The sequence below is a fragment of the Neolamprologus multifasciatus genome, chromosome 9, assembly GCF_963576455.1.
Source record: "Neolamprologus multifasciatus chromosome 9, fNeoMul1.2, whole genome shotgun sequence".
NCBI classification, from domain to species: domain Eukaryota; kingdom Metazoa; phylum Chordata; class Actinopteri; order Cichliformes; family Cichlidae; genus Neolamprologus; species Neolamprologus multifasciatus.
Genome location: NC_140447.1, coordinates 20438165 through 20450713, shown reverse-complemented (window position 1 = coordinate 20450713; position 12549 = coordinate 20438165). Strand labels below are relative to the sequence as shown.

General features: G+C 42.1%; 2 protein-coding genes across 2 annotated transcripts in view; one reads left to right on the top strand and one right to left on the bottom strand.

Annotated features, from left to right (window-relative positions):
• lmbr1 (limb development membrane protein 1) overlaps nt 1–1853 on the top strand; it is a 40825-nt gene extending 38972 nt beyond the window's left edge. The window contains exons 16-17 of the mRNA XM_085172074.1: nt 94–255; nt 712–1853. Of these exons, the coding sequence (XP_085028200.1) occupies nt 94–255; nt 712–797 (248 nt within the window). The 3' untranslated portion in view covers nt 798–1853. The remainder of the gene's footprint in view (nt 1–93; nt 256–711) is intronic.
• Nucleotides 1854–2470: 617 nt separating this feature from the next.
• rnf32 (ring finger protein 32) lies at nt 2471–12539 on the bottom strand. Its single transcript, XM_085172076.1, has 7 exons — nt 12464–12539; nt 11782–12016; nt 11555–11697; nt 10004–10161; nt 9759–9867; nt 6566–6733; nt 2471–5722 (listed from the first exon to the last, which is right to left on the bottom strand). The coding sequence occupies exons 1-7, from the start codon at nt 12476–12478 to the stop codon at nt 5492–5494; spliced, it is 1059 nt and encodes a 352-aa protein (XP_085028202.1). The 5' UTR covers nt 12479–12539; the 3' UTR covers nt 2471–5491.
• Between the last annotated feature and the right edge of the window lie 10 nt (nt 12540–12549).

The following is a 12549-nucleotide window of genomic DNA, read 5'->3' as shown; positions in this document are numbered from 1 at the left end:
TCAACCTCATTTGTAACCCAGTTATATTCTGTGTGTGTGTGTGTCTGTGTGTGTGCGCGTGCGTGTGTGTGTCTCTGTCCCTGTCCTTCACAGGCATCACCAGGTTTGATCTTTTGGGAGACTTTGGCAGATTTAATTGGCTGGGAAACTTTTACATCGTCCTTTCGTACAACCTGCTGTTTGCAGTTGTGACAACACTTTGTCTCGTGAGGAAATTCACCTCAGCAGTCCGGGAAGAGCTCCTGAAGGCTTTAGGTAAATTCATCAACAGGGTCTGTATATATCCTAAAAGTTTCTAGCCAGCAGCTTTCAGTATATAGTACAGGACAGTGCGTAGTCTTTCATGTGCCTCAGTACAGCTATGTTGGTTCTACGTCTGTCTGATAATAGTATGTGACTGCTCAATTTAATCCTAATTTTGAGACGCTGACAAATCCAACCTAGTTGGTAGCTTTGGAAAGAAATGGTGTTTATTTCTCTCTGATAGAGCGACATGTCCAGGGTGTCGCTGAACTGACATGTGACAGAAGATGAGACTAGTCCCCAAGGCTTGTGGTGACGGGCCCTGCATGTTTGATACACAGGGTGGGATAGGGCTAGAAAATCCCAGACAGAAGCACCGAGGGAGGAAAAAGGACATCAATACTTCTGTCTAAGTGAAAGTCTGAGGCTTTTTAATGAGATTTTTCTGCCTTATCTCCCACTGCCCAGGTCTGGATAAATTGCAACTGTCAAACAGCCCCACAGACCCTGAATCTGGGAAGCTCTCGGCCAATGGGCATCAGAAAACTCTGTGAAAGGGACGATAGATCAACACACACATACACACACGCGCACACACACACACACACGCACAGACACCTACACACGTAAATGCAGCCAAAGGGAGATTTCGACAGTACTGCCTGACTGCTGAAAGGTGAAAAGGATTGGAAGGAACTTAATAAACCCAGGCAGTGTCTGACGGATGCTGCAAATGGAGGCTGAGAGCAATTTAGCTTCGTGACATTCCATCCTCTGCGTCTCGGATGGAAGCTGGGACAGGGCCAGGGCTGAGACTGAGGATTGAAATAGACTGGCATCACTGCAGTGACCTTGAAGTTGACCTCAACCACGACTGTGACTTCAAACCACCCATCTTTTGCTTCAGGGGCATTCTCTCCCTCCCTCTGCCCATTCTCTTACAACCTTTACACCACCACACTACACAGAAGCAACCAGAGTCTTACATTTACCTCTGTGTTCACTAACATAAATTTCACCTACACAATTCAATTAGACAGTTTTTTTTTTTATTGTTAGTGTGTCTGTGACAGTGAGGCAGGGTGCACTCACAGTTAAGGGTCTTTAATCGTAGAGGGTTTTTGCTGTTGTTGTTCTAATGTTAACTGATACAGGCGTAATGAGGTGTCAGTTTGTCAAAAAATGTGAAAAATAACCAAGAGCTTTGTGAAGCGTGAGGACGAGTCATTTATTCCCACTCATCACGGCTGGTATGTAAAACTGCACAGCATCAATACGGCTCACATATTGTGAATTAGGCACTGTCATTCTTAATAAAAGGGCCTCAAATTTTTAGCACTCGGGACTGTCATCAGTCATTTTATCTGGCTTTACTCTAAGTGCGCTTTAACTTTATTGATGATGTCATTAGTTTGTATGAAGTAGGATAAGAACTTTTTTTTGGGTGCTCCAGATTTGACTTGAGCGACTCCACAAATGGAAAACTATGTGGGAGTTTTATTTCACTTCGCTTCCAATGAGCAGGTTTGAAAATAAGGACGAGGTTGTATTCCTTTATGCACATCGGAGGAAAATGTCACCGCAATATTGTTTATTCCACACCCCAAAATCCTCAAAAATAAGTAAATAAATAAAGAAGGAAAGAAACTTTTTTTTTATACAGGGCACAGAAATGGTCACGTTTCTTTGTAAATGTTGTATACACATGTACATATTTCATTGTTTCATACCTCTTTTGGATGTAAACATTGGGCTCGCACCCAGGGTCTGAATCACTAAGCATTCTGTATTTTCTTGTACATATACCTATATATATATTTTTTTTATAAACAGCTTCATCTAATGCAAATCTGTAGGTCTTCACACAGAATGCATGAATAAGAAAACATCCAGCTTTGTTGCTGTGAGAAAGACTAGGTGACTCAGGCCCCTTTTACATGTTGTTGTATTGCTGCATAATTTTCTGAACTGTGATGTTCTTTGTCTCCAGAACCACCTTAAATGCCTTATACGAAAAAGCATCTCGCAGGCTTAATGTTAAGGTTCTGTGGAGTTTTTGTCCGTGCACACGTGCGTGTGTGCGTGGGCATTGTGAGCGTGTAGACAGTTCCACTGTGATCTCCTGTATGCCAGAGTTTCTAGTCTGAAGCCATTTCTTTTTGCCATGAATGTTTATGTCACATCAGCTCCATTGAGACTAGGTTAGATTAGAGTGATCTCATGATGATGTTTGTGTGTGTGTGTGTGTGTGTGTGTGTGTGTGTGCGCGCTTTGTATTTTCATGGTTGCTTAAGTGATAGTGATGAAAAGAAGGAGGAAAAAAAGCTGAATTTGTATATGCAATCGAAATGGGAAGGAGAATTTTTTGCACCAAAAACTGACTGCAATTTGATTTTGTTACAAAAACTGGAATTAAGGAAAAAACTCACTGACACAGACTTCTCCAATCAGACCTGAGAATGTTTTGTAAATGGTGACTATGTCGGCTTTTCATCCCAAATCCAAAGTACAGCCATGTGTCTGATTTGTGATCAAGGCCATATCAAGAGTGCAAGTTGTGTAGTGGCAGAAACTTGAGGTAGATGTCCTGGTATGTTTCTTGTCATTTTATTTGTTTCCAGTAAAAGCACGCTGATGTCTGCATACTGTGGAAAAATACCATTGTGGCACAAATTAATGTAGTAGGTCAATAAAGGGTGACACTGATGGATTCGAGATTAAAATCAATAATAATTCTTCATCTGGGTGAAAGGGTTAAACCCGTGCGTCCATCCACTCAGCTACACACTGCAGGAAAGTGTCACACCCCTAATAAAGCATCACAATCAAACGGGGGTCAAAAAACTTGAAAGTTGCTCTGAAATGTCAGTGAGCAGCCTTTCATTTCTTTCCATCTGACACTCGATCCCTGCATATAATTTTGGTACATGTTTTTTGTGAATGTATTTTTTTTAAAACAATTCTTCAGTTTGCTAAATGTAATGTTTTGTTCTTTTCGATGTTTGTGTGTTTGCAAATAAAAGAAAATGCTTCAACTTATTTTCATTTGTCACTGTGGCAATCAGGTCATCAGCGGTCATTGGGTAATTGTGACTTAAATGTTTACCTATTACTTGTCCAGTAATCAGTTTCTTTCCTTCCCATAATAAAAGGTGAAAATGTGGATGTGTTGGATCAGAAGAATGACACCATTGTAATATTTGTGTTGTGGGTATGATGGCAGGATGTTATTAGCTTTGCTCAGGATAAGACTGGGAAGCCATCCTAGCTCAGTCCTCAGATATAAAGAAAAATGGCACCTATAAAGCTCACCAACATAATATCTCACTTGTTTAATCCATAAATAAGCAATGAAAAGATAGCTTGTGGTTTAATGGGGAGCTACGCGCTATAATTATGTCTTGTCAAACAACAGCTGCTGGTTGCCTGTTAACTCTCACGGTGGCACAACTACACAAGGGCTAGCTACTGTTTGGTAAATAACGTCTCTCGTGTTTCTTTTTAATGCACAAAGTAAACGTGAGCGATGCAGAGTTTTATGTACGCTTTAGTTGTGGTTTTGGTCTGCTTCACTTCTTCACCCTGCATGATTATGCCGAGATCATGGCCTGCCGGTTCCAGCTTCATATTTAATGTTTAACTGTGATAGATGATTAGGTTATCCCTACCTGAAACCCTCAGGATCAGCTGGTTTTATTTATTTATTGTACATAAACCGTAGCATTTTAATGAAACTTTGTGAGATTTTGCTTGCATACAATAATAGGGTGGGTCTGATATGGACACTTTTCAATTTGCCTTATGTATTCCGTCATTTTTTTTTTTTTCATCCCTCATAACATCTTAATTATAGGTGAAAACCTCATGAGATTTCCGGGGCTCAAAATCGTGTCTATGCTCTGTTAAAACTGCAGCTAAAGCAATTTTACACCCACTCAAAGTGTCACAATCTTAAGTCAAAGTCAGTGTAATATGTACACTTGCTGGTCACTTCATTTGGTACAGGTGCGTAGTAATACAAATATCAGCCAATCAAACTGCAGAAATGTATTGTTTTAAGGCTTGTAGACTTAGTTAAGGTGGTCTTAGTTCAAACTAAGGATGAGAATGTGGAAAGAAGGTGATTTAAGTGACTGACTGGTTGTTGGTTGTTAATGGGCTGGCCTGAGTATTTTAGAAAACGCTGATCTGCTTTGACTTTCCCCATACAACCATCTCTAGGGTTTACAGAGAACGGTCTTAAAAAGAAATCATCCTGTAAGCAGCAGGTCTTTGGGTGAAAATGCTTTGATGTCAGAGGTCAGATGAGAATGGCCAGACTACTTCGAGCTGATAAGAAATAAACACTCATTACAAATAAGGTATGCAGAAGAGCATCTGTATGCACAACATTTTGAACCTCGAAGCAGATATTTACAGCAGCAGAAGACCATACTGGATGCCACTCCTGTCAGCTAAGAACTGAGGCTACAATTCACAAGGGTTCACCAAACTTAGGCAGTAATTAGGAGATAATAGAGTCAGGATCCCTGCTGTCTTGCATCAACAGTACAGGTTGCTGGTTGTGTAGTGGTTCAGGAGACATTTTCTTGCTACACTTTGAGCCCCTTGTTACTGACTGTTACACCACAGCCTACCTGAGTATTGTTGCTGACCATGTCCGTCCATTTGTGACCACAGTGTGGCCATCTACTGATGGGAGCTTCCAGCAGGATAACACATCATGTCACAAAGCTCAAAACATCTCAAACTGGTTTCTTGAACATGATAAAAAAATTCACTGTAGTCCTCCAGAGTTTCCAGATCTCAATCGAATAGCTTTGTGATGTGGTGGAAAGGGATATTGACATTCTGTTGAAGTTTTCCCAAGTGATCAGAAAACAGAGAAAACATCCAGGCTACCACTCTGCTACCCTGTGTCACAGACGTTAAATTGGTGCAGTTGTGCAACTCTCAAAATTGTGATACTGGTTCAAAAAAAAAAAAAAAATTGGAACAAATTCAAGAAGTTTCCCAGAGAAAAACTGATTTGGTTGAGGTTTCTAACAAAACTGAAAATGTTTTTTTATTCAGTTTGTGACCCACCTCTATGTAGAGGCTGTAACCCAGAGAATATTCATTGTACAAAAGCATAATTCTGCACAGCTTCAGCAAAAATGCTTATTTTATTTTAGTATTTTATACAGCTAATTCTGATTTTATATTGAGCGACCCACATGGATTCATCCAGATTGCCTTCTCCACCCTATTAGATAAGTTTTTTGTGGTATGCAGATCTGCACAGTGGACACAAAGGTCTACTATCTGCAGAGAAGGCCTCAAAGGCCTCAAGACAGAGCTGGTGGAAAAGGTGGGAACAGGACAGGAGCACGGTTGGTCTCCGCTGTTGATGGTTGGATCTCGCCGATACTGTCGGGAGGCTGAGGTTGCTCAGTGCAGTCAGGCAAATGGGGCAGTCCCACACACCTCTCTGGATAACCTGTAAGAGTTTGAAGTAAATCACATGAATTCTCTTGAACTTGCCTTAATATGTACCTTGAACTTGCCTTAATATGTACCTGCATATGTACCTGCACAATAAGAGGACATTGAGGTTCTGTTGGCAGAACCTGACAGGTTTGATTGCACACAAAGCAATCAAACACGTTTATCAGCGATCCTTATACAAAACAAAGCATCACATGCATGGATTCACCAATGATTAACCAAAGGCAAGCTTCCTGTATTTAAGGGCCAGCATGCGCCCGCTGTTTAATGTTTCATAACGAGCTGCACGCCAGTTTATAGAGTTTGTACCCGTGAAAAAGGTGCAAGGCATGTGTTGAAAGCGCATTCAGCGTTTGATGCTTCATGTCAAGGCTGAGCCACTCCTGCCTTGTGCTCAACCTTTTCACACCAGATAAAGAAAAAAAACAGACATTTTCTTTGCACACACCCCACTCCCTCTATGGAAAAATGGCACTGACTGCAATGAAAGCCAACAATGGGGCCTTAAGGAACAGCAAATCTTAATGTCTTTTCAGTTCCTCCGCAGTAGGCCAGGTGATGAAAAGCCTGCCGTGCATCATCAGACTTGCTCGTGTTTTTTGATAAACACAGAGGATTATTAGCCTACTCACTCACATTCATTTGGTAAAAATGAATGATCACCTCTGAGAGATATGTACTTTCTGTATTGCAGCTGTGATGCTGTGGTCCCCTTGCAAGCATTGACTTGTCAAGGGAAAGGCAAGGCTGGAAGAAGAATCAGACTCGGATTAGATATTTTTATGGAGCCTTGTTTAATGATACAAGCGGCTTCTAGTGTATCTCGCCCCCTGACCTGGTTCTTTATTCGGTCCCAGTCGTTCTCCTGAGGTTCGGAGACGCTCTTTCTCTCCAGCTGCTGGAACACTCGTCTGCTTGATGACAGCGAGCGGTCGATATCACTCAGAAAAGCCTCCGTGTCGGTGTGACAGTATCGGACAAAGCTGTCATTCAACTCCTGCAACTAATTAGAAAAACCATTTTAGCGGCACAAAGGATGCGAACGTTTTCATTCAGCCGCACAATAGAGTCGTGTTTTCGGCGAAGGCTAATTGTGTTTGTGTGTGTATGTGTGCGTGTATTGTAATGGCTGAGGCACGCTGACAGGGTGCAGTTGTTAAACAGCCAGATCGATACAGTCACATCTCCCACTAGCATGGAGAATTAATGGAAACCAGTAAAAAAAGGAAGAGGGTGCTGGGAAACATGGAAACACACATATCACTTACGCTTTTTTCTGCTTCATACACCAGACGCACACGCAAACTGCTACACACCGTCTGGGCAGACACTCAGTCAAACCAATTGCACAGTAATTGTTCAATCTAAACGACTGAATACTAACTCCTCTTTTCTAAAGCAACTTCTGATTTCTTGATATTTGTTCCAAAGCCATATTTCTGGATCAGCTTAACCAGCATGACTTTATCTTTCTCAGCTAGATGGAATATATCACCTGTCATGGTCAGTTTTCTGTCTATTCAGGTGGAATTGAGCTTTCCTTTTCGATACATAGACAACACAGACTGAGTCCAGTGTGATTTAACTACTTTAAATTTAACTACTTAAAAATTCAGTATCACTTCACAAGAATACTACTGTGAAGAAGCAGCATTTAAACCAAGTAAAACATAGCCTACCCGCATGCCCCACAAATTCTTCTATTTTGGATATTATTTGGTGTGTGGGCAACATTTTCCAAAGAGGGATGTGGACTTTAAATACAGCGTCTTCACTCCTCTCTCTGAAGCATTTAGTCAGCTATTCAATTGTCAGATTGACCATTTTAAAGTCTTTTTTAAATTATTATTATGATGTCTATCTACACAGAATTCATCTGTCTTCTCCCATTTACAGCAGCTGTTGCTAGGCAACAATTAAAACATACTCAATGAAAATATGAAGAGGCTGTACATTCATTTAAAGCCTTCTGATTTGAATATTTTAACTAGTTCAACAACTATCGTGTCTTCGTGCAGGCTACAAGCGATTTGATGTTCTGCAGACATTTTTATCAGACCTTCCTCAAGCTCGGGGTGATGTGTTTAAAATCTCATCTTGTTTGATCAATAGTCTTAAACCTCCAGCGATTCACTTAATCACATAAGACAGTCACACTATCGGTCTGTGCACCTCGCAAAAGTAAGAATAATTTGTAAGTGGGTTAACAGCAGAGGAGCGTTTGGCCCAGCACCTGCTTTCATACGTGCACAAATACAAACCTTATCCCTTAGCCTGCCACAGTGACATCAGAATTGCTTTACAGCTAGGCTTTTATCACTAATTAAACAACTGTTAAGCATTCGGATGGAGGGTTTTATGTGGCTGGCGGACTTTTTTTCGACAGTCAATGCAAACAGCTCAGCCTCTGATGAACTTTGCCTCGCTCCACAGTCAATGCGGACAAGAGAGTGGGGAGGGGGGCACGCTACGTTATCTCACAGCAATCCACGTAGTTGTCGGAACTGTCTCGAGGTAATGTGTTGACTCAGGGTCGGACCTCCGAAACAGGACGAAAATTGAAAGCTGGACATCTGGATAAGCTGATAAGAGTTCTGAAACTGGCCTGTTGTTGTCAGTGTTTTTTTCTGAGGAACACCTTCGGGAACACCTGTAGCTTCATGATACAAAGATGCTTTATTGCTGTGTGTTATCATAAGGAAAAACCGAAAGAATAGGTTTCTCCCACTCATACAGGTCCCGGCTCAGCGCTAACACGCCTGTTTGCATTACAGTCAGCTAAGCAAATAAGTCTCCCTCTTGAAAATCAAGTCAATCAGACCTGTCAGCGCTGCGGTGCGCGGCTCTTGAAGATCATCCTCGGTGTGACAAAAGATATGAGACAATCTCATGACCACCCACAACCACTGAATCACACAACTTGAATGTAGAGTAGCTGATACAGCTGACTCCATCCTGAGAATGTGCACATGGACGTGGTCTAATGTGTTAGAACAGAGTTAATTGGCTCAGTAAAGGCTGTGTCTTTGTTTATGTGACAGCTGTAGGGATGCTTTATAGGCGAGAAGATGGAGACGGACAGGGGGATGGGTGGGACACTGTGACCCTTACGACACATTGTAAGTGTGGCCCTCACGCATTTGTCACTTGTGCTTAATCAGTCTCTTGGAAGGAAAGGAGCACTTTGCATGATTGCAACACTCCATAGAGACATAAAAACATACGTGCGTTGGAGCTTTATCTATTACAAACAATGGCCGCTGGATGAATTTTCACGAGGGGTTACTTTGAAAACAGATGTTTGGTAAAGAAAAATGGTGACCCGTTTAGCCTTTGGTCATTCAAGGCCTTAGCTGGGGGAGGTTCACTAGGTGGCAATGTTCCCTTTTCCTGAGAGCCGTCATGAAAGCGACACAGCTTCAGAGTCAAATGACCCCATTCCCTGACAGATTACGAGATCAGTGGTCAGGGGTTTGTAAAAATGACCTCTTATTGAGTTCGCCTTAGCTTTCAACATATCACAAACTGCATCAAGCATCCAAAGACATGTTCACCTCCCTCTCTTCTTCCCCTTCTTCCATATTACCCAGTGACAGGACTGAACACACACATACACACACCAGACATAAAGAAAAAGCAACCCAAGCATACCCACGAGACCTGGTGCAGTTGTGTTGACCCAGGAATGTCCAGACTGTTTGACTAAAACACAAAACTCTCTTCACATTTGTGGACAAACAGTGTATGATTCACAAAAGATCAAAGGAGCTCAAGAGGGTGAGAGCAGGTGAAGATGTGTGCGTGTGTGTGTGCTAGCACTGGGGTCAGCGAGTCCCTGAAACCCACGTCTGAACCCTCAAGATGTGATAGTCATCGCGGTCGTTATTTGACCAGCTACACAGTCAAAGAATGTCCGAGTTAAATGTGGAAAGAAATAACTAAAAAATTGAGGCTTGATGCCCTGTGATGTGATCTTATGTTTGTTTGCTGTGATCATTGTGATGTCATCCCTGCCGTGTTTATCTCACCCTTGATTCAAAAAACTGACGTCTCAGCCTTTTGTCTTTTGGGCAGATGGTTTTCTTGATAGTTCTGTACCATTTACGAGCCATGTAACCTCGCCAGTACATTTGTATCCTGCACACATACATCACATGACAAGACACACATGTAACAACACATCCAAATTCCAGTGAGTGTTGCCGATATATATATTTCTCTAAAGATATATATATATATACATACATATATATTACTAGCTTATCGCCCCTACCTGGTGGCACACCGATGTCGGAAAAGGCGAGCTGCATCGTTGATGACACGTGTTTCATACGGCTCCCTTCTGCACAGCGGGCAGCGCTTCCGCCCAGAAAACCTCTCAAAGGCCTGCAGACACGCTCGGTGGAAAACGTGAGAGCAGGATAGCAAAACCTGAAAAGAACAGTAAGGAAAACATGCAAAAAAAAAAAAAAAAAAGATCAAAACTCTTGACCTAAAATGTTCAGCTCAGATTCCACGGTTGGACTGAATATATGGTGCTGACTTGTCTCCAGCCTGAAGGATGCTGAATGCACATTGGTTTTAAGGAAAGCTTGATTGCATTATGAACACATACAGTGTGTGGTTGTGAGATTTAAGCCATGCTAAATCTGTGTGTATTCAAGCACATATGTGATCACCTGTATCTGCCTTTCACTGTTATTTACCAAGAGGATAGAAGGAGTCAGCATGACCCCCAGTGGGCCAACTGGGACCTGGACTATAGCCTTCTTCTACCTGTAAGAGGGACTCCTTTATTGCCTGAAAGTAGAGCACTGAAGCTATGGGGCTGGGCACACAAACCAGTTTACTCAGGTCTCTAGAGGGCAAGGGGGGAGGCGTATTGATTTCCCATTGTTTTTGGCCTGACCAACACACTCCATCACCAGTGAAAGGGCCCCCTGCAGTGTACAATTTCCAGGAGCTCGACAAGCCATTAGACCAGAGAGAGAGAGATTTCACATCTCTCTCTCTCTCTACGCTCTAAAGCTTCAGGCTGCACTTTGCCATCAGACACACAATATAGAAGTGAAATAAAACATTTGGGAAGCAGAAGAGCTCTTGCTATTTTATTCCTGCAGTGTTGCAAACAATTCGCGGTAAGTATCAAAACATTATCAGCTGCAGAGAGGAGCAAATGCTTCAATCCACACGAACGATTCACAACAACTGCTGTCGTAAGCATTTTCAAGTGTCACATTAACGCTGGAATGCAACATAAGATTTGCAGCACAATTGCAATCGTTACAATATGAAGACTTTCAAGAAAATGCCAGATCAACAAAGATTCCCTCTTGTCACTTTCCCTTGTTAGCAGGCTCTAATTAACTTTTTTTCCCCCTCCCCCTGAGTCAAACTAATATTTACACGCGCATCTATGGCAACTGTTCTTTGTGAAGCCGTCTATTCTGGTCCCGCATTCTTGAGGAGATTGGCATCTTAAAAGGGGATCGGAAAGGTGTAAAAGACCGAATGACCCTCACAGTAACACACTGATTGCTACATCATCACGTCACAGTTGAGTTCCAAGGCAGTATGGGTAAATTTGTACAGTTGTCTACACAGATTAGAACATACAGGAACTGCAGGGGAGAAGGAGGGGGCGAGGGGGATGCTTTGTGTTTCCATGTGTGTGTGTGTGTGTGTGTGTGTTTGTGTGTAGGGAAACACAGGCTTCCCTGAGGCCAGACACAGAATACAGTAAAAAAAAAAAAGTAAGAAGAAAAGGGGGAAAAAAAGAGCTCCCACACAGGGAATTAAGAGGAGCCACTGTGTTGGGGAGTACCTGAGGGTGGAGTTGAAACTCCTCCCTGCATATTGCACAGGGCTGAGCTGATTCCTCCTGCTGAACGGACCTTTCTTTGACCCGGGTCCACTCATCCTCTGTCAGTCTCTCTCTAGGGGAGGCCACCAAACCCAACTTTTGAGCTATAAAAAAAATAAAATAAAAAAATACTTAATAGTTATAATTCATATCCTAGTCTTCCTAAAATCCCCAACTGTTTGTTCTACCTAAAGTTAACGGCGGTGGAGCAGGGCCAAGCACGTATTCTCTCTCTTCTTGCTCACGTCGCCTTTGCAGATCCCTTTCTTCCACTCCTTCTCTCACCTGGGGATGTTTGCCTCTACTGTGTCTCCGCAAAGGGTCAGAAAGTGAGAAATCTGGATGCAGCAGGCTTCGCATTATGTGGTCTTGGAAAGCAGCTGAGGTGATTACCAATTCGCTGCTTGCATTGGATTTTAAGTTCTGTAAAATATGTGAACTGCTGCAGTTACATTCAGTAAATGCATAGCTGGGCAAAAGCAGCGAATGCAGAATTATTTATCTCAGTGAGGATGAGCACAAAGCTATAAACAAAAATTAATACACTGTGAGCTATACTGTCTACAATAACAGCAAAATGCAGGAGGAAATGATTATTAGGTAATCCAGAAATTATATATATATATATATATATATATATATATATATATATATATATATATATCCCGTATGGAGCTACAGAAAGCCACAGAAGGGAGAAATTTTGTCAACTACTGTGCCCAGTTTCAAGTCTTCAGCTAATGTAGTCTGTCAAAGTCTAAGGACCAAAGAAGTAGAAGAAAACTACATTTTCAGATTAGCAAACTACAATGTTTTGTTTAAATAATATCACAACTCTGGGTGAAAAGGAGCTGAAATTAAAACCCAAACCTTCCGCAATGCCATCCTATCAGCAGTGTTTCGGTGGTTACCGGGTTACCAGTCCCCGCCCTCCGCATTGCCAGAGCAACCAAAGA

What these genes read in the sequence shown, in the direction of transcription:
- rnf32 (XM_085172076.1), bottom strand. An exon ending in CGACATCGGTGTGCCACCAG is followed by an intron (nt 9,868 to 10,003) that starts GTAGGGGCGATA and finishes GTATGTGTGCAG; the next exon opens with GATACAAATGTACTGGCGAG. An exon ending in GGGACCGAATAAAGAACCAG is followed by an intron (nt 5,723 to 6,565) that starts GTCAGGGGGCGA and finishes AAACTCTTACAG; the next exon opens with GTTATCCAGAGAGGTGTGTG.